Consider the following 24,004-nt stretch of genomic DNA (forward strand, 5'->3'; position numbering starts at 1 on the left):
GCTGAGCGCATGCAGTTTGCAGACATAACACAGCAAAACATACGTAAACCGGATCACAACTTTAAAACCCAGCCATCCACTGGTTCATAAGACATTTTTACCAATCCAGGTTGCCACACTGGTGCACTCAGATCTGTACCATCAAGACCAGTAACAGACTTTGACTTGTCTTTACACCTTTTGTCAGCTCCCATCAGGGCAGTTCTTTGGCCTCACATCTCACAACCAGAGGAGATAGAGGCGCAGTGTCCATATTTTTACACAATCAACGGTTGGGGATGTGTTTTGTAGTTTAACTCTGAAATAAAGCATTATATGTTTGATTAAAAGATTAGAAGTTCTGGGGCACCGGTTTACTCTAGGGATATAAATGTGCATCCCATGCACAGGGGCTGTCGCCCTCGAAGAGGACGGCCTGGGTTTCCTACTCTAGCAGCTATCCTCTAAAAAAAGGGCATCAACTAGCCCCAAAAATCCCCAAAGGGAAAGAGTCCATTTTAAGTGCTTTGGATAAAATCTTCAAATTTTCGACATTGGCACATTGGTGAGTGTTAACAAATGGCAATTATGTGTTGACTGCTATACACAGTTTGAATATGCTTCTATTAGAGAAATTGATATGAAATGTTGGACATGAGTAAGTCAACTGATGATAAACGTTTAAATCAGATTGTTTTTTTCAAAGGATAGAGTATGCTCAATGAAGAAAATGTCTTCACTTTAAATATTTGATATCCAGCAGTGCTTTGACCGAATGTTTGGCATGTAACACTTACAGAAACTAGTCAAGAACCTTCCTAAATTTTACGGCACCATCTCTGTGAATGACTAAAAAAAGCAATCTAAGATACTGTATCTCTGAAGACCAGCGCTGCAGGAGTATTCTTAGTTAAGAACTCTCACTCTCTCTCTTGAATAATTCAGTTTCTCCAGAAAACGCTGGAGAGGGATGACAGAGGCAGAGGGGGTGACGGGTCAGAGGCAGGGGAGACATGGAAGGAGTGAAGAAGAGTGTAGCTGTTATAGATGTAAGTTAAACCAGGTGAGTGAGGTATAGTCAATTCTAAACTATTGCTTTGGTATATTTTATAAGTCCCTCCCTCTTTCATTCATGCATAAATGTGATAAAGCAACTACCAAACCAATTTGTTCCTTTTGTTTCACAGCTTTTTTATGCAAATGATACAATGATGTCATGTCATGAAATTACTGAAAAATTATCTTGTTTTTTCCTCCTTCCTTTGCGAGCCTCCTTCCACCTAATCTGTTTTCCTCTGTGCACACTCCTCCTGTTTTCAGGCCTGTCCCTCTTTCCATCCTCTGTGTGTCCTCACCTGTCTTTCAACACTGCTGGCACTAAACCTTCATATGGAGATTAATCTTACGCAGCTCTGAGTGCCAGGCACCTATATCAGCACGCATAGACACTTGAACACATGAACATGCACACACACATACAGAGACAAACACAGACAATAATCCTTGACCTGTCTTATCTTGTCTCCTTTCACTGATTAACACCAGACACACACTTCTTGTGGACATTTTAATTAGAATAAAGGAACACACACACAGTATCAGCAGCTTGTTCTTTCACTCTAAAGCTCAAGGCGTCTTTAGAAAATCTCAGATCTGTCTGTTCATTCCCACTGTAGTGTCTGTAATTGTTATTATCTAATTGGCTGTAGGCTTTTTTTTGCTGTCTGCAGGCTTTGTCATCCAGTAAATCTCCCCGTCCTGAGACCTGGCCGCAACACTCAGGGCTCATTAGAAAAAGTAGAGCTGACCGGGTGTGTGATCTGTAACTGATTCGGGTTCTGTCTCAGCTTACTCTGAGGACAATAACTGACCCCTGTATGAATCCTGCAATACCAGGAATATAATACTATAGTCCACACCAGGGGATAGACTTCTACAGCTTCTGGAGCTTCTCTGGAACATTGTATGGCAGCTCAGCTAATACATGGCAAAAATAAATAATAATATGAATAAATGAGAAACTAAATGTAACATTAGGTGGGTTTTCATTTAACAAAACTCAAACATTAAAGCTCCCGTGAGGAGCTTTGGTCTGGTTATGAAACAGACTAAATTAAGACCTCTTTATGACTTACAAAAGCTAATGAGACTGTTAAAATAAAGATTGCTTATTTCTACATAGTTTTTTTAATTCTAAAAGCTGCTCCTGCAGGGTAGACATCACCCACAGTGATCAACAGCATGCTGCAAAAACAGGTTTTTTATTTGATATGGCAAACATCCATAAAGATTAATATGTTTTACTGTTGCAGGACAGTACGGGATGAGATCATAGTACAATACTCCACTCACACACATACAGGATAAGATCAGCAAATGCGTAAGAGATAGCATTTTGTCCACAGGGGGGAACCAAAATCAACTCAAACCAAAAGTTCCTCATAGAAGCTTTAAAGCCCAAAAGTATAACCATCACGTATACTTAAAGTACAACCCCAATCCCCAAAAAAGGACAGAGTAAAATAGTAATAAAACAGAAAATCATTCACCTCAAGAGCTCAATGAAAATACTTATATGCTCATTTTGAATTTGACACCAGCATATACTTTTCATAAAACAATGACATTTCTGTTCAACATTTGATATGTTTTTTTTTTACTACTTTCAATTAAATAAAGAGTTCAAATGATTTTCAAATCATCAAATTCTGTTTTTAATCAACAGTGTACTCAGTGTCACTACTTTATTTGGAATTGGGGTTGTATTACTGTATTAATATGTTATCTTTTTGGTACAGAACTGAACAAAACACTGGATCCCACACACACGAAGAGGATTGCTATGATATCCTAGCGAAGAAATGTATTCCTCTCTGATGGAATCAGCACAGACCCCCTACATTTAGCCTGTTCAAACAAACTTTGAATGAAACCTTACGTCTGGAACAACGCACATACACTCTGAAAAACAAGGGGGATGTTTTCCTAAAATGGACCTCTGACATCCACCCAGCATGACTGGCCATGCTTGGACTCTGAGTACAAAAAAGATAATGTAATATGACCATGGTTTATGTATTTGCACTTATTATTTGTACTTATTATAATGTACTTATTTGTGTTTTACAAGCTGTTTTTATTTATTTTATTTTTATTTATTTATTTATTTATTTTATTTTTCCTCTTTTTCCCCTCTTCTTTTGACTTTCCTCTTGTGTTTGTTTTTCGTCTTGTATGTTATAAAATGTTAAAAATAAATAAGAAGATAATTGAAAAAAAAAAAAATGCCGCTGTTGTGACCAAATGTGTTCAGGGAGCTTTTTAATCATACTAAGAAAAGCATCTGATCCAGGCCAGTGTTTGTTTTTTTCCAACAGACGAACTATAATGAAGGTAAAACCAATCAGTTTCATCTTTCATATGTCGGCCATCAATTAACTGGTAGTTCAATTAAAAATGTCTAAAATAATCTTAAAACACTCACACTCAGGTGAAAAAAGTTACCAACACTATACCTGATTATCTGAACATAGAACATGGAACAGGACCAGTCATGAGGAGATGGATAAATAGTGGTCATCAGCTCGTACAGAGTTCACACATTTTCATGTACACTTGCAGGGTACTTACATCGCTGCTACCCCATCCTCCAGGCTCAATCATGTAGGTGTGATTGCCATCAAAAAACATCCCACTGAGAAAGAGAGAGACAAAGAGAGAGAGCACACATCAGCACCTGTCGCTGGAGTTTTGTCCTACACTAAATGATATAATGCATCTGACTTCAGCTCCTCCTCCGCTATCACAGCGATACATTAGCAATTTCAGTGCCTGCCCAGCGGGGTTTTATTGTATTATTGCAGCATTTGTCAGAATAATGACTGTAATGCACTCCTACAAGGTAGAGTTTTGAACAGAATTCTCGTCTGATGTGTCTGCTGTGTCCAGGACATGTTCGCCTTAGAGAAAGGGGGGAGGATAATGTGAAACAAAAGGTCGACCAATCTGAGAGAATCACCCACACAGCATAACTGAAATGTCACTATGTGATTGTATCACTGGAACAGTGACTAAGAGTTTGGACTGGTTCTTTGAAATGGGTGAAATTTAAAGGAAAACTTTAATACACTGCACATTTAAAATCCATGAAATATCTATATTACTAGATTTGTGTGAAAAAATATCGATACAGCAATATATTGCGATACTTTGACCTCCGATATAATATCGATATTTTAACTCTTAATATTGATTTTTTTGTCAAAATGAAAATATATATTTTAGCCGAGTTGTTACTAAAATACGACTTTAGTATTTCAAAAACAATTAAGTGGAAAAGTTGTTTTCAATCAAATAGTTTTGACTTAATTTGTCCTTTCAATTTTGAGTAATATTGTGTGATTTACATATATACCATCTCTATATTTTTCTTAGTTAACTGTGTTGCAATATATCACAATATTGTGATATCTTGATATATTGTGATACTATCGTATCTTGATCCAAGTATTGTGATGCCTATCGTATCGTGAGGTACTTGCCAATACTCATCCCTGTATATAACATGAAGGTATGAGTGAAGGAAAGAGGCACACACATCATTGTGACAAAGCAATCATTTTAAAAAGCACAAAGATCAATTTCTCATTTAGTAGCTGGTTGAAGGTCTCCTTGTCTCTGCGTGCTGCGTGTGCGCATGTGCACTAAAACATCCACTAATTAACTTTATCGGAAGCTTTTAGGAGATTGGTCGGGTCAAACACACACATACACACACACATACACGCACCCACACTCACACATCTGCCTTTTCCTTCCAACTGTCCCTGTCTTTCTTTTCTACTTATTTCTGGCCTTCAACTCTCAGAATTCACCTTCAACACACTCTGCGGTCTGGTCCAACATTGCACTTACAGCAGATTACATACAGAGAACCAGGAAGGAGACACAAGTCAAAGTTACAGAAGATGACTACAGCCGTGCTCTCAAATATATTTTTCATGCCTTCACATCAGGACCAGGAGTTAATGATTTGTTTTTTATTGATATCTGGTAACAGTAAATTCATCAAGATTAAGAGATTATTTATCCTGACAAAACAACTTGATTTGCTGAGAGCATGGGATAATTACTGAGAGCTTGAAAATGTGTGTGTAGTTCATTAGGTGTAACCAGATTCCAGCCCTCTAGACCGCTGCCATAATTGTGGGATGTGATCTAAATGAAAAGCAGTTTTAACTGACTCAAAATGTAAGTGTTTATCATATATGAGTAAGCAAAGTGTACGGAGCAATATTTGTTTTTGCTAAAACAGGAACCTGAGTTGATGCTTCCCTGTCTGTGGCTCATATAATGGATGTAGCTGAGAGCACTTTCTCTCTTTATACATTTAATACCTTATAGCATTGCAGAGTTAAGTTTGCGTGTGTATGTGCGTGTGTGTGGGTGCGTGTTTCTAGAGAGCAGGATGTATATTATGGTAAATATCTGACTCAGCATAAAGGAAATACTCTCCCTCTAATGTCTAACCCCCTGACACCACAGAGTACTCCCTTAACTCTCTCCCTCCCTCTGTCTTTCACCAAAACACACACACATACACGCAAATGTGTGTAGGTGTGTCTGTTTAATTTATCATTCCTGCTTGGGTATTCTTTCCAGGTTAAGAAAAAAACTGGTTATGAAAAAAGCCCCAATGTGAGATGATAATCAGTTAAATACTGCATCTTTTTTAAATTAGCAGGACAGCGGTATCACAATACAACATCTGGGCTAGTTCTTACTCACACATCAAGTTTTAGCCGTACGAGGGGAGACAGGAGTCTGCAGGAAACACTTTTGATCTCATCTGTCACTTTATATCTTCCTCTGTCAACTTTATGACTGGGATATATGTGCAGCACTTTGGGGTTTCGTTTGGGCTTGAAGGATTCATGCCCTACTTTTCATTACTTTTTGTTTATGCATTTGTTGTGCTGCCAATCGCATGAGATATGCACAAGCTATTAAAAACCCTGAGCTGAACTTATTAAGTAATCTAGTTTCCTTAATTAGCTGAGATTACTTCCCCCCATTGATTAATTATGTACTCTATTTATTCATTGGTTTGGTTGTTTATCCTGAGGAGCCAAAATAGGTGGAGAATGAATAATAATGTTTAAGAAGCAACTGAAAGTAATACTAAGAATATAGTGCACATGTGGAAGGTGTTGTTAGATCTGTAAGACTTCCTAGAGCTCAGATTTCTCTATTATCATAATCTAGCCCTCCAATTTGTAATCAAACAAACACCATTGAAGCTGGTTCACAAAGCAAACACCTCTTTTCGTATGTAGATGTCTTACTTTTCATTCATGTGGTGCTGAAATTGTCAGAAAATCAGTTCCTGGTGGTGACATTTACCCCCTCAGCAAGACACAACTTTAATTTTTACTGATAATTTACCATTCGTCTCATTTTATGAAGAAACACAGCAGTGGTAAGTAGTTTTTTCCTTTTTTCGCTGACGAAATGATTAAATGTCATAACCTTCTCTAGTTAGCACCATAATCACAGGTCAGTTTAACAAATGTGTCATCTTTTTATTATTGTAGGCACAAAATACTTGTCACAGCCTCTAGCCGAGCTGTACCTCTGGTCCATGGCTGCTGTCATAATGCTATAATCCTCTACTACAGGGATGGAAACAAGCACAGATGATGGATGGCATCTCATAGCACGGCACGATTTGGCTGTATTTTGGTCTGCAAAATGGGGACTAAGGTTTATGTAGTCTGTGTCTGGTTTAACTTGCATATAACAAGCAAATGAGCAATATGCAACCAGCACAAGCATATGGACCCTAACATGCAATGAGGACTGAAGGGCTAGTAGTGATAGCTCTGCTAATGTTAGCCATATTTGACAAACTAAAGACATTATTTACCCACATAATCTGCAATCCCTGTTAAATAATTTGTTCTCAACTGTGACTTTTTCCGGAGTGTTTTCTTACTTTTTAACAAGTAAGTTTGTCAAAATTTTCATTTCAATTCAAACAACTTAGATACTTTTGAACATACCTTGTAAAATATTGATGTTTGGTTGATTTGAACAACAAACAGCTTTCATTTATTCAAGTATAATGGACATGAGTTTTTGCTTGAATATATTCCATAGTTTTGGTTAATGCTACAAAGATACGTATCTTGTGTTTGGGGTCACTGGAGGAGTGGTACAGTTATCGGCACAAAAACAGCAGACCCTGGCCAGGCGTGCCATGCTGCTCAGATGGAGAGACGCTACCCCGCCCACGCATGCACAATTGTTGGCAGATATCATGGCTTGCTTAAAGCTACAGAAAATAAGATTCTCACTCCAACATTCAAATGCACAGTTTATTGAAATTTGGGGACCCTTTCTGAACTCTGTACACAACCTTTAAAACCATGATTCAGATGGAGCTTCATCATCTCTCTCTTTCAGATGTACAACTAGGTATTTGATGGGACTGGGGAAAGTATTTCACGTTACCACTGGCATTGACAGGGTAGGGATTGTTTTATAATGGTTGTTGTTGTTTTGTTTTTGTTTTTGTTTATTGTTTCTGTTTTGCTTTTTATTTACCTTGATATTTTCTGTAACCTAAAAAGCAAAACAGTAACAGGCTGTTGTTGTAGGTCCATGCTTCACTTACTTACCATGTGCAGTTAATGGTTCTTTTTTTCCCTTTGCGGATGTCTCTCACTTTTCCCATGTAGATGTGACTGCTAACTGCGTTTTGTGTTTATTTATAACATCCTCTAATATCAGTGACTGGTCAGCACTGCGCTTCATGTATACCTTGTTTGAATATCAAGAAAAAGATTTTGACAAAAAAAAAAGATACATATCTTAAATTTCTAAAAAATAAAAAAGGATCTATGTATAGGTTATTTACACTGATACTTGCGTTTGTAGGCCACCAGTATTAAAGGTGACATATCATGCAAAATCAACTTTTTAATGGTTCTCTACCTGAAATATGTTTCCCTGGCATGTCTACAAACCCCCTGTATATGTGTATATTTAGCCAACATGTAAACATTAGATCAACGTGCCGGAGAGATGAGGGGGCATGGTCAGAGAGAAAACAGACCGTTCTGAGCAGGGCTGAAGAAGAGGGTTTTTCAGGCATGCCAAAATCTAATTTCAAAGTGTTTTTTTGAGCATAAACCTTAAAGACATGTTTTGGGGACCTCTTAGACCAATATATTTTGATAAAAAAAGCGTGATATGTCACCTTTAATTTCAGTCTGTCTCATAAGCAGTTAAATCTTCTCACAGGAGCTTTAAGAAGCAGTTGATCAGACTGAGGAAGCTTCTTTTAGCCCTACATCTCATACTTGTTGAAAATTAGAGAGCTAATAAAATTTGCTAGCTTCATTGTTTTTTGGGAATTACTCTTTCAGACATCTTAACAACATAACAAACGGCGCGTGCCAACGGAAGTGTGTCATGTAAAAAATCGGAGGTTCTGGCAAAGGCTTTGTGGGTTTTTCATCTTTTGTTTACAGTTTTGGGAAATCACCTTTTTTTTTTTAAGGAAATGTGTTTAAGCAACTGTGAAAAACTGTAATACATGAACATGTGTTATGCCTAATTATTCATAGGTGCATTTTTCTGTAAGCTTTGTGTTGTCTGTGCATGATGATATCCAGTACAACATTTCCCCTGCAGCAAGGCCACTTTCTCTACGCCTTCTCTTTACTTGGAGGACAAACACAACCACACAGGTATACTAACATTCATGACACGAACAAACAGTGTACACGCAGTCCTCCGGCAGGCATGTTTCCTGACCCGTCTCTCTCTAACAGACTGCTGCTTTAAAGAATACTAAAAATACAGAAGCTAGGAGGAAAAAAAAAAAGAACAAGAAGAAAGAAGAGACATCTGAGCAGCACCGGTCTGGCTGAGTGATAACCTATACAACAAAAATGAAGACTGACGCAAAAGGGCTGACTTAAACTAATTGCATTGACCTAATGAATAAATGAGAGCAAGACCCAGCAGCAGTATTGACTGAAAAACACACACATACAAAGTCAGATACACATAAAGTTTATACTTACTGTAATCCATGACAAGTTGAGAGAGCCACAAAGGAGCGAGGAAAGTCCCTGACCTTCCCCTGATAGTAGCAGTGCTCTCCTCCCTGTAAACAAAACACAAAAACACAAATTAAGATCAGACACACATATGGCTGCTTTCTGAAATGCCCCAAACAGAGAGCCGAACACTCCTCTTGCTGCTTTTATTACCATACTCCATCAGGAAATGACTTCAGAGAGATCAATCACACAGAATTCATTTACTAACACACACAAGTGCAAGTATGATCGAGTGGAGATATATATGTGTGTGTGTGTGTGTGTGTGTGTGTGTGTGTGTGTGTGTGTGTGTGTGTGTGTGTGTGTGTGTGTGTGTGTGTGTGTGTGTGTGTGTGGCACTGTACGCAACCATCTGTGTGTTAACTGCTCTGTGACTCCATCTCAACTTCTTCCCACTATCTGAGGCCAAGGCATCGGTCACTTGTAAAAATGTTTCCATCTCTGTCACGACTCGCCGTCAACCACTCATTCTCTCCTCTCCATCTGTCTGTATATATATGTGTGTGTGTGTGTGTGTGTGTGTGTGTGCGCTTCCTGCAAGCATAAACACACTTTTATTTTCTATAGACGTGTATGATGTCTAAGTGTCTAAGTGCTCTGCAGGCCATCTCTTCCTGGTCCATTTCTTGCTGCCTAACAGCCATTAGGCAGGAAGCCGGTCTCCCCGAGGAAACACAGCTTTTATCAGAGGATCAATTTCTGCTCTACAGTCTGACGCTGCACACAACAACGCAAGGCCGCGTCCACTTCTACCTCTAGCACAGTATGTCAACTACATCCTGATCCATGTCTGACTGTCGGGTTTGTGTGAGGATACTTGCAAGGTTTGTTTGATTTTGTAGCTGAAAAGTGGGTGAAAACTTGAGCCATAGACCTTATGATGATGGCTTCCTACAAGATGTAAGAGCCTGGCTAAAAAGATTTGCTCCAATTCAGTCACAAGAGCATCAGTTAGAGAGGTCTGCCCCTGATTCCAGGCCTCTAGGTTCATCCCTAAAGAGTTGGATGTGTTTGAGGCTCAGCGCAGGTCAGTCCAACTCTTCCACTCTTCTTTCACTCAACTTAACGTACAACTCAATAGTGTCTAAATATTGTGAACTTTTATTACAGGAGTTTTGATATTTAGAAACTAAAACAAATAGTTACTGTATCACTTGAGTGGGGTAAGAAAGTGGATCCCCTTTGCGTGTTTACCATAGACTGTATGAATAATGGACGTAGTATCCTTGACATCGTGCATCTGTTCCTGAGCGCTGTTTTGAAGCCAATCGACGGCGGCAGCCATATTGGAAATGTGGAACTCAACAAGGCAGAGTGTGACGTAAGGAAGCAGGGTTTGAGCCTACTAGCCAAAAGCATCGTATGTGTTCCCGTCCGGGAGTCAAGTCAGTCATGTCCTTATTTGGGCCAAAACTCTTAATCTTAATATCTTCTGAACCGTCGAGTTAGAAAAAAATCTACCCCCTGTACAGTGTGTGCCGATAAAGAAATTAGCTTCATAGAGCCAAGACGTTTTTTGAACCAGGTTGTAAACATGTTTATTAAAGCTGCAAAGATCGTCTTTTTTGAATTGGTGTCTGTGTGATTTCTGGTGTTTCTGCAGATTCTCGATAGGGCTTCATAGTTTGAGACCGGAGGTGTCCGCTTGGTGTTTACTTAGGAGCTTGAGGTTAGCTTAGCTTAGCACATGGGCTGGAAACTGAAAACAGATCGCCTTTTTGTCCTATGGTTGCAAAACATGTGTGTTAGCACTCCTTTAAATTGCTTGTTAATACACGTAAATCTTTTATTGTGTCTTGCTGTAACAAGAAGCTGATGGACAAACAGTGGAGACTGAAGTTAGAACGTGCACCAGCCTACATCCTGCATATACTACCTGTTGAACCAGAAACTATCGTTTTCATATCAAGTTAGTGTAATAATAATAATAATAATAATAATAATAATAATAATAATAATAATAATAATAATAATAGTAGTAATACATTTTATTTATAAAAGCGCTTTAAAAGTTTCTCGAAGACACTTTACAAGAAAATAAATTATAGAATAGAAAAGCAAAGGAAAGCAAAGCAGCAAAACAAAATAAAATAAAACAAAACAAACAAAAATCAATAAATTAAAGGTTAAAAGCCTTTGTAAATAGGTGCGGTTGAGTCCGGATTTGAATTTGGTGAGTGAGGGAGAGAATCTGAGGTGTTGGGGGAGAGATTTCCAGAGGGTGAGGGCAGCGACAGAGAAGGCCCTGTCCCCCCAGGTTCGGTGCTTGGGTTTGGTGAGACTTTAAGGTACTATGTTATATTGGTACGATTTTAGATTTAAAGTTATTGGTAGACAAAAATGTTAAAAAGTGAATTTGAATTTAAAACATAAAGATCATTGCTAGGGTTTAAAATAAATAAAAGTGTAGTCATGTTGATTTGATTTTGTTGTTTTTGAGTTCAGAAGTTTTCTTCTCTCTAAATCAGATTTTCAAAAAACAATAAGAAAAAGGCAGAGCTCAAATACATAGCAGCCCTGTACATTTCCAGAATATCATGTTCATTACATTCGTAAGGAAATGAGTTTTTAGTCGATTAAATGATTAAACATTGTCACCCTCACTAGTCAGCACCAGCATTGCCAGTCAGGCAAACAAATTATTTCAATTGCTGTAGTCCTAAAAAGCCAGCAATATGTTGAGTCTGGTCTGCAGCATTGCCATCCGCCACTAGCTGAGGCTGTAACTCTGGTTATTATATACTTCTCTAATGTTATAATGCTTTACTATTCAGATTTAAAAAGGCACAGATAATATATGGCATCTTGTCATGTTTTGCAGTATTTTGATCTAGAAAATTAAGATAATGTTGTACATAGGCTGTGTCTGGTTAAACTGGCTTATTACTACTCAACCAGCACAACCAGCACAGGCATGTGGATGTTAACTTGCAAGGAGGAATGGAGGCTGGTGGTACTAGCTCTAATAATACTGGCCACACTCAGCAAAAAGTTTGGCATTGTAAACCTGCAGACTCTGTGACACTGCGTTTAACTTTGTTGGAAAAAATTGTGCTTTTGAATATTAGGTTAATCATATTTAAATTTCAGTTTGAGCGACTAGGAAATTGGTCGCTTTGGAACATCCCTAGTCATGATTAGTAACAACAAACCAGAGCAGAGCTTAAGACAGTGCATTGTTGGACATGGGTAAAGTATTGAACCAACTGGCACAGAGATGGAGCATATGACTGGGGTGCATCCTTTGACTATGGGTGCATCAGAAGGACAAGTTTGCTGGATAAACCTAAATGGAGTCAGAAATAAGAGAGTGAGAGGTCGGGTAAAGCGAGTATGAACTGAAGAGACGAAGTGGGCTATTTATAAGCAGAGCTGTGCTCTACTATCCCAGCGTCTCTCCTCCCCCTGTCGCCCTGAACCTTCTGCTCCACTTCTCATCAAAGCAAGAAACACCCAAAACCCAGAGCAGTAGGTACATCCTCAGCGCGTGCGTACGTGCGTGTGTGTATATATGTGTGTGATACTAAATTCAACTGATCTGTGATCTCTTTAGACCCATATAAGAGTAATTAATCATTGAATGTAGACACCACAATGCACAATGAAAAGGTGGAGGTCAGGCTCTGGGACACTCCCCTCTCTGCATGTAAGTAAAAGTTTGAGCTCGTAGGATGGCTAAGTAGAGGGAGTTACACAAATATTTTACCTTCCATGTAAGAGTGTTTTTGTACAGTCATATATACTTTTGTAACATCTCTGGGTGTATCAGGCCATTGTGAGCAGTACAGCAGATTCATGAGCTTGTTTAATGGAACTGTATTTTATATGATGGCACTTTCCACATTAGGGCTGGTGGACTTACTCTATAAATAAACACAATATAACAAACCCTGTGGTGACATCATGGTCATATTACTCAGAGACAGAAAGTATCCAGTATGTCAAGTTCCAGGCTTTATTTGGTATATAAAGATCAGTTTGTTTATACTGTTAGTATATACTGTACTTTAACAGTGTAACTTTTAGACAGTTACTGTTTTCCTTCTATTTTTATCTGATAAGAGAATGCATGTAAAATTGTGGTTACAAGGTGCACATCTAATTGTGTATTTGTATTGACATTTTAACAAATGTTTGAGGTAATGATTTGCATATTTAATTTTGGGTTACAGTATACAGAAACAAATTCTTCAACACAGTACTTATGTTGCCTAATTTTCCACAATGTGTCAGATATATCATCTATTCTGGAATAATGAGGATTTAATCCATTACTTCTTACCCCTAACTTTAGTTAGTAGGTTTAACCCTTTCACTTTTACTGTCTGACACAAAGTTTACATTTTCTCTCAAGAAATCAATGCAAAAATACATTAAAATTCCTCTTCATGATGCTGAAACAGAACAAAATAGAACACAAACAAGCACACAAACTAGCATGAAAAAATTTGCATAATCTTTATGATTGCTGTCTAAATTGAACAGCCTGCCAGAGGATCTGAGAGGGGCTGACAGAGATATTGAGACTTTTAAACGTAAACAGTCTGGCTTTTATGTAGGGTTTTACAATTTTATTACTTACCTTTTACTGTAATATTGATTTAAATGTTGCTTTACTATTTTAGTAATTTTAACAGTTATCTTATTCTATCTTTATGTATTTATTCATTCATTTATTTATTTGTATTTATCTACTCAGTTTTATTGATATTTTTAGCCTTAGTTTTATTTTCAACTCTTATCCTTACCCTTTTTAAATCTATTTATTTTAACTATTTGTATTCTTAATTTTGATGCTTTAACTTATTTTAATTAAACATTTTTATTTTTGGTGTGCATTTATCTGTGTTTTATTTTATTTTATTTTAAGTGACTTTAATTCTAATTCTTATTCTTATTATTTTTATTATTATCATTATTCTTCCCTAATATGTCTTGCCATTGTTTTATTTCTGCTTCTTTCTAGTTTTTCAATCGCTGTGAATCACTTTAGGTTGCATTTGATTTGTATGAAATGTGCTATTAAAATAAAGCTTGATTGATTGATTGCTGTCTAAATTCTCTCCATCATATAAACTGTAAAATCATGTTCACTGCAGCTCAAAGGCATTTGTGTTATTGTGTTTAATAAGGTGTTAGGACTGCACACATTACAAAAAAAACTAAACTGTAAACAGTAAAGCATAACTGTGCAACTCTTTATTATGTTTTCTACATCTTTTATCTATGTACTGTGGGAACAGTGAGAAGTCTGAGGCAGACTATCAGAACAGCAGCTGTGTTTTCACAGTGGACATTGTGACCTCTGTGAGCAGAGAAACACACTGGAGCTGATCTCATATCAACCTTCCCGATCAGCAGCCAATAATAAAGAGTGTCTCATTTTCTTCATACCACTTAAAAATCAAAGAATGACAATAAACTCTGCATACAGAGCAAACTGCTTTTTCATCTGCAAAGTGAATTACTTCACAGGAATATCACTTGATAATAGCTTCCATAATTACAAGAGGTTATATCACACGATATGAGGTGTAATAATTTAGATAATTCTCTGCAAAGTATATGATATCTCATTAATCTGCTGCTTAGCTGAGTAAATCCTTACCATTATAATCCCCCCACTTATGTGTGAAACACAATGCCTCAGTGGCCGTCCTGTAACTGAAGTTCAGATTTCAGAGGATCATCTCAGCAATCTTAATTTCATGTTCAGGCCGAAGCTCTTTGGTCTGAAATCTAAGCTGAACAAAGGCTGGGAGGTTGGACTTGACTGTGATTTGTGCGTGCGTGCGTGCGTGCGTGCGTGCGTGCGTGCGTGCGTGCGTGCGTGCGTGCGTGCGTGCGTGCGTGCGTGCGCAGAGTAAAACATTGATTAACCAATAAAAAGCTTAGGGAGTGGGGGGAACCTGTAGCAGCTTTCTGCAGCAGAAAACATAGCTGAGGAAAAAAAATCTCCAGTGGAGCCGATTCAGCTGTACTGCTGTTTTTTTAGAACCAGAGTGGAGTAAACATCCTCTATCACAGCAAGGTGTGAGACTTCTCTCTGTTACACAGGTTAACTGAATCCTAACCTGTTACACTCCTCCTACTAATAACTGATCTGTGCCCTGCTATGTTGACTTAATAAAGAAATCAAACTGACCTTTATATTTTCAGCTTTTATTGATTGATAAACACTCTTGTTTTCTCAGCTCTGCCCACATTGTGATGACTTTAAATATGCAAATTACTCAGGCAGTCCTGGTGAAGGTCAGCAATCATGGTGTCATCGTGCATCAATGGTTAGCAAACAGTTGTTTCTTTACACATTAGTAGGCATGGAGCAACCTGAACATTAATTTGGAGTTTTGTTTTTCACTCTCCTTTTAGCTATGTATTTGGTCTCCACCCCCCTACAGTGGCTCTCGTGCTGCTAAATGCTGCACTACACACCAACCACACCAAAATGCTGCTTTTTTTTTTACCAGCTAGTTGCTAACTTTGACATTTGACCATTAGCAAATCATTACAAATCTGAATGTTTGACCATTTAGTCAAAAAATACCTGCCAACTGGGGTCAAAAAAAGTTAAAAGATAAGAGTAGAAAAAGGACATGAAAATGTACAACCAAAACAAAGAGCTAAAATATGTCAAAACGCTCTGCTTACCCTGAAAAACCTTTAAAGTAAAATTAGTAAATTAATTTAAAGCTCCTAAAAATAACTTTTAATTTGAGTTGATTATGGCGCATCCTGTGGACAAATTTGTAGTTTTCTATATAAAGCTCACCTCTTTCTTTTAGTAGTCAAGTTTATCATTTAATGAGAACTTGTGGTCTGGAAAATGTTTTTAAAAAAGTGTTTCTACAGTGTGTTGTGAACATAGACTGTATAAAATATGGACTTAGTATCCGTGATGTCACCCATCTGTTTCTGAAGCACTGTTTTGAGGCCAATCATTGGCTGCAGACATATTGCTGCTGTCGAGTGATTGTGACGTAAAGAGGCGGGCTTTGAGCCTGCTAGCAAACAGCTACAGTGTTCCCGCCGTCAGCTGTGCCTCTCATTGGAAGACTCGTAATCTCAATATCTTCGAAATTGCCACGTTAGAAAAAAATTCTCCCCCTTACAGTGTGTGCCGATCGAGAAATGAGCTATCCAGACTACACTCGTCTTCTGTACCAGGCTGTAAACATGTTTATTTCTGCTGGAAAGATCAGCTTTTTTGAATTGGTGTGTATGTGGTTTCCGGTATTTACGGAGCCAGCCTCAAGCGGATCCTTGATGAACTGCAGTTTTTAGCACTTCCGCATTGGACTCATATTTTTAGACCGGAGGTTGCCGCTTAGTTGTGAATCACTTTATCTAACACGCTGCCTGTGGTGGGGAATATAGGCTTTTAAAATGACTCTTTAGAAATTGAAAGTTTTGTTGGTGATGTTCAATTTCTCTTTTGTGGCTCATATAAAGACGTCAGTTTTAATTTCAGTCCATTTCATAACAAGCCAGAACCTCCTCACAGGAGCTTTAAGAAAGTGTTGAAACAATATACTGGTCATATCTCAACCTGGCTGGCATCCGACTGGCTGCTCAAAAGCTACAACTTCAGTTATTTTGCTTTGTTCCTCATATACATAACCAGATGCAGATTGCATGGTAATAGCTGGGCACCACACTCTTTAGCTCCCACTCTTACTGCAAGTAGTCATGTGAGAGTGTGAGTAAGCATGAGCATGATTTGCAGAATCTTACATTGGTGATGACTGGCCTCCCTTTCTCTGACAAATGCCGCTCCATGTACCCCGAAGACAGTAAATCACTGAGAACAGAGAGGAAAGAAAAAAGAGAATTAAAGTTAGAACATTTGTGATTTCCATTCAAGTGTCACTCAGTTGTACAAGTTTGCTTGTATTTTATAGGACGATTGTATTCTGTCTTAGCAGCACTGAGCTTCAGAGCATCAGCCCAGCTAATTATGACCAGCGTACAGGGACAAGGCTATTTCCAGCACACAAACTCACACAAACACAATTATACAAATCCAGCCTTCTAGCAAACGTCTGCTGTATGCATGTCCGTGACTGTGTGTGTGTGTGTGTATGTGTGTCTATCCAAGGAAATAAAGACAAGTGAAGGTCAGTAAGGAGTAAAAGAAGTGACACAGGCAAAATGGGAGGGAGGCAGGCATTAAATTTAGGGAGTGAGGAAGTGAAAGAATGGCATAAATAAGAGGAAATCAGTCTGTGTGTGCTTTCTCAGCAGAGCTGGACCCAAGAATCCCAGAGGAGACACACTGCAGAGCCAATCTGAGACAGAGATGTATGAGCTATAGTGCAAACACACACACAAATACACACACAGAGGAATGCGGCATATGAATGGGGATTTGTTCCTTATTCAACCTATTCTTCAATAAAGCACAACTTCAAGTTTCAGCTCCTCAGAGACAGATATATGTGTTTAATTGGCACCATGTTTGGATTTTACTGGATTTTAAATAAAACTGATAACCATTATATGCAGTAAAAACCACAAAACAAATGTGTTCTGAGAGGCAGCTTAGGAGAAGTGAGATTTCATTTCTAATGCTTAAACATTTTGTGTCAGGCCAGAGATGATATTGATCTGATGCTTGTACCTTCATACACACACATTAACACACACAATGTACACACTTGGAACAAATAAAGCAGACCCTGCACTTGAAGAGAGAAGATGAAAAATCAAACATTTCAATCAGTATAACAAACTTATCTTCATCAGATTCAATTGAGTTCAGATTTGCTGAATCAGAAGCAGCGGGTAAAAAAACAGGACATTTCCAAAAGTTGTAGTCACTGCTTAGATTGCTTTGTTTCCAGTCAGGGGGAATTGACAAAAAACTGTGCAACCGAAACAATGTGCCGTATCTGAACAGACTATTGACCACGCTGAACCAAAAAGCCATCAATCATCTCTGACTTCCTGTCAACATCCAGACAAGAGACAAGTAAGGGAGATTTATCTCCATCTTGTTTTCCCACCAAACACGCAAGCCTCATAAATATCCCCAGTTTTAGAGTGCAGTGATCGAGGAGGAAAAGTTGGAGACATTTCTTCTTTGAACAGTGTGTAATGAACAGTAAAAAAAGACATGATTATCCCTTCTGTGGATAAATTCACATACATAAAATGTATTATGAACAGAAGATAATGTTTAAAATTGATTGCAGATTAACGGCTTCCTTAAGAGGCAAGAAAAAAATGAAAAGCCAGTACACAACTTAAAAGAAGGAGAAGAGCCCTTATCATGCTCATTTAAGCGTTTGTTTTCAGAGTTTAATTTGAATAAGTTAGTGTTTCATTTGTTAAAACCGATTGACAGCTCTGTTGACAAACACAAGCTCCAGGAGTGTTCCATTAGGAGAGTAGAGGAGGACATACAACAAACATTAACAAAAGAGTCATTGAACTTTGCATTGCTATAAGTGTCTGCTTCAAATCAACACAAGAATTTGCCATCAACAATCTGATTGTTTTTAAGATATTCCCTGAGTTAATAAAGGCTTTTCCCCTCACCCTTGACTCTAGCAAGTGTGCCTGAAGACAGCCTCTATGGCTCCCCCCTATCGACATGCACGCTTCAGTCTTCAAGAGCTCCAACTCTAACCTGGAGTTTAACACACTACCAACAAGAGCACACAGTAAAATCCCTTTTATACAACACATGAATCTATTCTGCAGGGAACTGTAGAGACCTGAGGAATCTTTAATGTTTTATCCGTAGGTTAAATATGTGTTGTGTTAGCCGGAGGGGTGTGACATCAATCCTGTGGCTCCACCAGCCAGATCCCTTCTGAGCATGCCTTGGTCCTAAATTACAGGGTGTATTGTAGGGTTATTATGGCTTCATTTCTTTACAATGCGCAAAGATGGAGGTGTCCCATCTATCAAAATATATAGTCAATGGTTCACCCAAAGATGATGACAAGAATTATAGCATGAAGACGTAAACTTAAAAATATTGACTCCCCGCAAAACCAGCATTTGTCTTTTTTATTTTGTTTTGTGCAGACCAAAATATTGAGAGAAAAAACCCAGTTACAATCATGAGCGTTGGAAGAGCTTGTGGGTGGAATTTGTTTCATCTTTTGGAAGTTTTCCCCCTGTTTTCAGTCTTTATGCCAAGATAAGCTGACCAGTCTGCCCGTTTTGGCTTACATCTTGCATTTTAGACCAGTATCAATCATCACATCAACCACCAAGCAGGAGAGTACAGAGACTGCGGTAGGATGAGTTCTAAAATCCAATAATGTGTTAGCATGTCGCGCTTTCTGTTTCTACATCTGGAGGTCTATTTGCTTCCTCGGTTTGAAAGTGTTTCATGTGTCTCCAAGGCAGTAACTTACAAAAAAAGGAAACCACAGAGTTTGCTGTAAACAACATTTCCTAACGCTGAACAGGGATCACTTTCAAACTTAGTGGTATTGATGTTGATGTTGATGCTGCCATGGTGTTGTTCTGTTTTTACTTTTGGTAATAATGCTTCAACGATCACAGAAGATGCTTTCATTAGTGCAGATTGTAAATAACACTTCGATTTCTGCACATTTTCTGGTCATCCTGGTGATAGGATTATTACTCGGACTAGCACTTGGTATTTATAGATTATTTTTCATTTCCTCAATCTCAAAACCAGAGAAATCTTTGGTAATTAACAGACTGTGGAAATCAAAGCACCGGCAGTAACTGCAGTGAGTCATAAAAGGCAGATGGGAGGAAATTATTTTTCCTTTGAAAGCAGACACATGATGTGTTTTTTAAATATCAACTGAGCTTTGGATAAAATAGATAAAAGTTTCAGAGTGATGGTGTATCATAAATCATAATGCTCTTCAACTGAACCCCCCTGACATCAGCATGCACATGTACACAGGCGCTGAAGGAGGAGGCTGCTCTCTAACATGACTAATGGGTATTTTGCTACAGCAATAAAAAAAGTCTGCAGAGAGGAAAGTAAAATGGAAAGAGGTAGAGAACGGTTGTCATGGGGGGAATAATGACTGAGAGAAAGAGAGAGGCGGTTAAAATAAAAAGAGAGGGAAGCACAAGGTGTGAATACAGAGCTGGGGGCTCTAACAGATATCCCATCATGCACTTCAATAACATTCTCGCCTCTGACATCTTCTGTAGGTGTAAATATGCAACCCCCAATGTACACACTTCACCACCCCCCCCCCCCCCCCCCCCCCCCCCCCCCCAACGTCAGGTCCCACATCACACACACACACACATAACATCACACTCACAACATCCTACAAGCTAAACACACTATAAGTTTTGAGACACACGTTACATTTGATCAATATTTGTGCGCCAAAAAGCTCCATCGTCAAAATATTCATACGCTCCTGTGATGAAGACATTCGCTGTGTGTGCATGTGTGTGCATGTGCTTGTGTGTGTGTGTGTGTGTGTGCATGAGTCACTGGGTCACAGCCGCGCTGTTAGCCTTTGTTCTGCTGGGAGGTGTGTTTAAGATTCAGAGCTTGTGATCTTTATCCGGCTCCACGCTGAGCCCGAGCAGGGAGAACAAGTGAGCGGCATACTGAGGCAGCACGGCAGACACACGGGCCTCTAATGGAGGACGTCGATAACAGATTTCAGCTTTAATTGTTGGGGGATTTAAATAATTTATTTGACAGACAAAGACGCAAACTCAGCCCCGACCCCAACCCCCACACTGACACAAGCATGCACACAAATCTCCCCTCAAACGCTCACAATCCCCCCCTCTTAACATACATGCACACTTATGTATGAGAACTGTGAGCAGCTACTTTGTAGTTTTGCTCTGACATACACAGAATATAAACACTGAAGCTCTCTTTGAACATAAATGCAGCAAACTATCAACATAAATGATGATCAGAGGGAGGCGGTTTTTCACAGCGAGGCCTTCATTAACAGGAATAAACACAAAATATTAGGGAAGCAAAAAAAAAAAGAAGTAAATATGTCCACAAATGTAACAAACCATCACATTATTACTACATCCAGAAGCTTAAACCATCAGATTTATCTCGTCAGACATATTTGAGCTGCATCTGGTACCTGCAGACGAGACGTGGGGCTGAACACCCACGTCTCCTGCTCATTTTCTGTCTCATTTAGTGTCTGTTACAGTCATCCTCTATGCTCATTGCTTTTTTAAATACTCCACTTGTCCTCTGCTACACTGAGAGTTTTTTTTTTTGCTACTGTCGGCACAGCAACATCTGTGAAGAGAGCTGGCATCCAGCTGTCAATCAAAAGCCTGGAGGAGAATTCGGAGGTGGATCCACAGACGCTCCACTTTCAGCTTTCATCACTGAACTGCCATTTACCCAGCAATAACATCCCTGTCTCACTTTCTCTACTCTTTAATTTCAGCAGGCCGCACTTACTCATACATATATTGAAACCTTAGAGCGATGAGTCTGCTTTAGGTGGGAAAATGTTGCTCGGCAAAGATTTATGTAACTTTATAGAGCCGGTCTTCAGGTGGGAAAAGAATCCAAACCAAAACAGTGAGTGCACCGAGTCCATTTTGGCTGTCAGTCACATCATAACTTCACCTTTCCTCTAAAGCATTTTGTTTGGAGTTGCTCTGGACGAAGACATCTGCTATGGCAACCCTGTTCGATCTCCTGAGGTGAATCATAAAAACACACATACCAAGTTTTGGAGTGGTCTAAAATTCCACTCACGATCTGTGTCGCCTGGCAGCGGCATGGCACTGGGATGAAAAACAGCACAAAAAGGACAGATTGGCAGGACTAATGTTTTTATGTGTGTGTGTGTGTGTGTGTGTGTGTGTGTGTGTGTGTGTGTGTGTGTGTGTGTGTGTGTGTGTGTGTGTGTGTGTGTGTGTGTGTGTGTGTGTGTGTGTGAACTGGCACAAGAGATGGGGTAGCAGGCTTTTCATCGCTTGCACACAGTCCAGTCTAGCTGCTCTAAAAGACTTCTTAATACACCTCAAAATCCTAAAACACAAACACAAAAGTGAGAAAAAAACAACACAAAGGAAATGTAATATGACGCATCTGTACACTGTCACACATGCTCTGTAGTCATCAAACAGACTTCTGCTCCATGTATGGATTTTTGGGCTATTTAACCCTGTAATAAAAGGGCAGCGGCACACAAAGGGCTGAACATGTGCTGTGTCAGGCGTTCGTAATGAGGAGGAGGGGAGGAGTGCTGAGGAAACAGAATGAGGAGAGAAGGGTTAAGAGCGCCAGAGGAAACACACTGAGGGGGTGAAGCAAGATGGAAAGGTGGATAAGAGAAATAAAGATGTGAAAAGGAGTGAAGGGGAGAAAAGGGAGGGGGAGGGGTGATGGTGGTGGTGGAGGTTTTTCTTTAGGGAACGCTGCAGCTGCTTTCACCTGATTCTCTTCCCTCACCCTCATGCTCTCTCCCTCCCACTGAGGCCTCATTAAAGGTCTCCAGGCTATAATTCATTCACTCTCCAATCACTTATCAGACAAGCCATTCCACCGACACACCAACGGGATCCCTGCTCTTATTGCACTGGGAATACTGATGCTCACAAACAAGGAATGTAAATGCTAACAGAGCAAAAGAATGGAAGAAGATGAAACCAGAACTTTGTATGTTCCTATTCTCTGCAGGCTTGGGTCCATTATGCCGCTGGGTCTATAGCACGCTACATACAGGCAAAAAGAGGCCTTCTGAATTATGCAGTAGATGGAGATGTTGTGGGCACATGGAGGAACATGTAGATCTGTATCTGTGACAACATGTGGATAGTAAGTGAACTCTATGTAAACAGATACAGAGACAGACTTTTGGAGGCCTGTACACTTGGGACTGAGCAATCCTGACTGTGTATTATATATTTTTCATCATGCTTTTTTAATGCATTCATATTAATCAATATGTGTATGCATGTGAGTGAATCTGCTCTCCATCTAAATCTGACTAAATCAAATTTTGCACAGTGGTAAATTTTGTTAAATAGTTAATCCCCTGTTGGTAAACCACACTTTCGATTGATTTTGATGCAGCATGACGGAGGAAAGTGAGTAATCTATACGAGACAATGCTCTTTAGCGAGGCATTAGTATCTTTTCCTGCTGAGAGAACAACAGTCTCTCCTCCTGTCCCTGTCTTCAGCTCCAGTCAGCTCCTGTAACTCTCTTTGTCTCCACTAATCCTCCACGCTGGGAGGAGACGGCTCGACAGAAGAGAGGGGGGAAGGAGGAGAGGTGCGAGAGACGGAGAGGGTGAAGATATAAAGAGATATAAAGAGATGGCGAGGAAGGCTCAAAGGGTAGAAAAGGAAAGGCTGGTAATTCAGTCGGTGCATTACATGCTGCAAACGATAAAAACACGAACCCTTCCCTGACAAAGGTTTACGCTTTTAGCCACAAGCCTCCAAGGATGGACCGCTTTGGCTCAGAGTGGAATATCTCCACAACTATTGGATGGATTGTGATTACAGTTTTGTCATTGTGCCTTTATAATGCATCCTTCTGATTGTAGTGATACCCTGAGACCAGAAGGTTGACACTTGCACTTTTTAGCTAAATGCCCAGACCAGCATTAGATGACTAGCCATAAAATGCAGCACACACTGTCATGTTCCCTTTGAGACACAATGTGATCACTTTGGTGTCCCTAAAATTATCCCATTTTTAACTGTCCAGTACTTTGTTTTGTGATCAAGTACCTGCTGAATGAACAGCATTCAATTCAGCAGTAGCTGCACAAAATTAGGATGAGTTAGCATTTCCAATACGACAACCAAATGACCTTATATACACTGAAGCCAAAATGGATTTAAAATACATAAAGCCATGTTACTGTTGTTTAAGACACTCTTAAAACATGTGAACTCTGACTAATTTAAACCCTGTTTTCAATTAC

The 24,004-nt window shown here is 39.2% G+C and overlaps 1 protein-coding gene across 1 annotated transcript in view; it reads right to left on the reverse strand.

Annotated features, from left to right (window-relative positions):
* Positions 1–24,004, reverse strand: part of adam22 (ADAM metallopeptidase domain 22) — an 81,198-nt gene that overhangs the window by 41,187 nt on the left and 16,007 nt on the right. Inside the window, exons 5-7 of the mRNA XM_034697499.1 lie at positions 16,845–16,911; positions 9,072–9,154; positions 3,610–3,673 (exon numbers count right to left, since the gene is read on the reverse strand). Coding sequence (XP_034553390.1) covers positions 3,610–3,673; positions 9,072–9,154; positions 16,845–16,911 — 214 coding nt within the window. The remainder of the gene's footprint in view (positions 1–3,609; positions 3,674–9,071; positions 9,155–16,844; positions 16,912–24,004) is intronic.

Source organism: Notolabrus celidotus, chromosome 12, assembly GCF_009762535.1.
Source record: "Notolabrus celidotus isolate fNotCel1 chromosome 12, fNotCel1.pri, whole genome shotgun sequence".
Classification (NCBI taxonomy): Eukaryota; Metazoa; Chordata; class Actinopteri; order Labriformes; family Labridae; genus Notolabrus; species Notolabrus celidotus.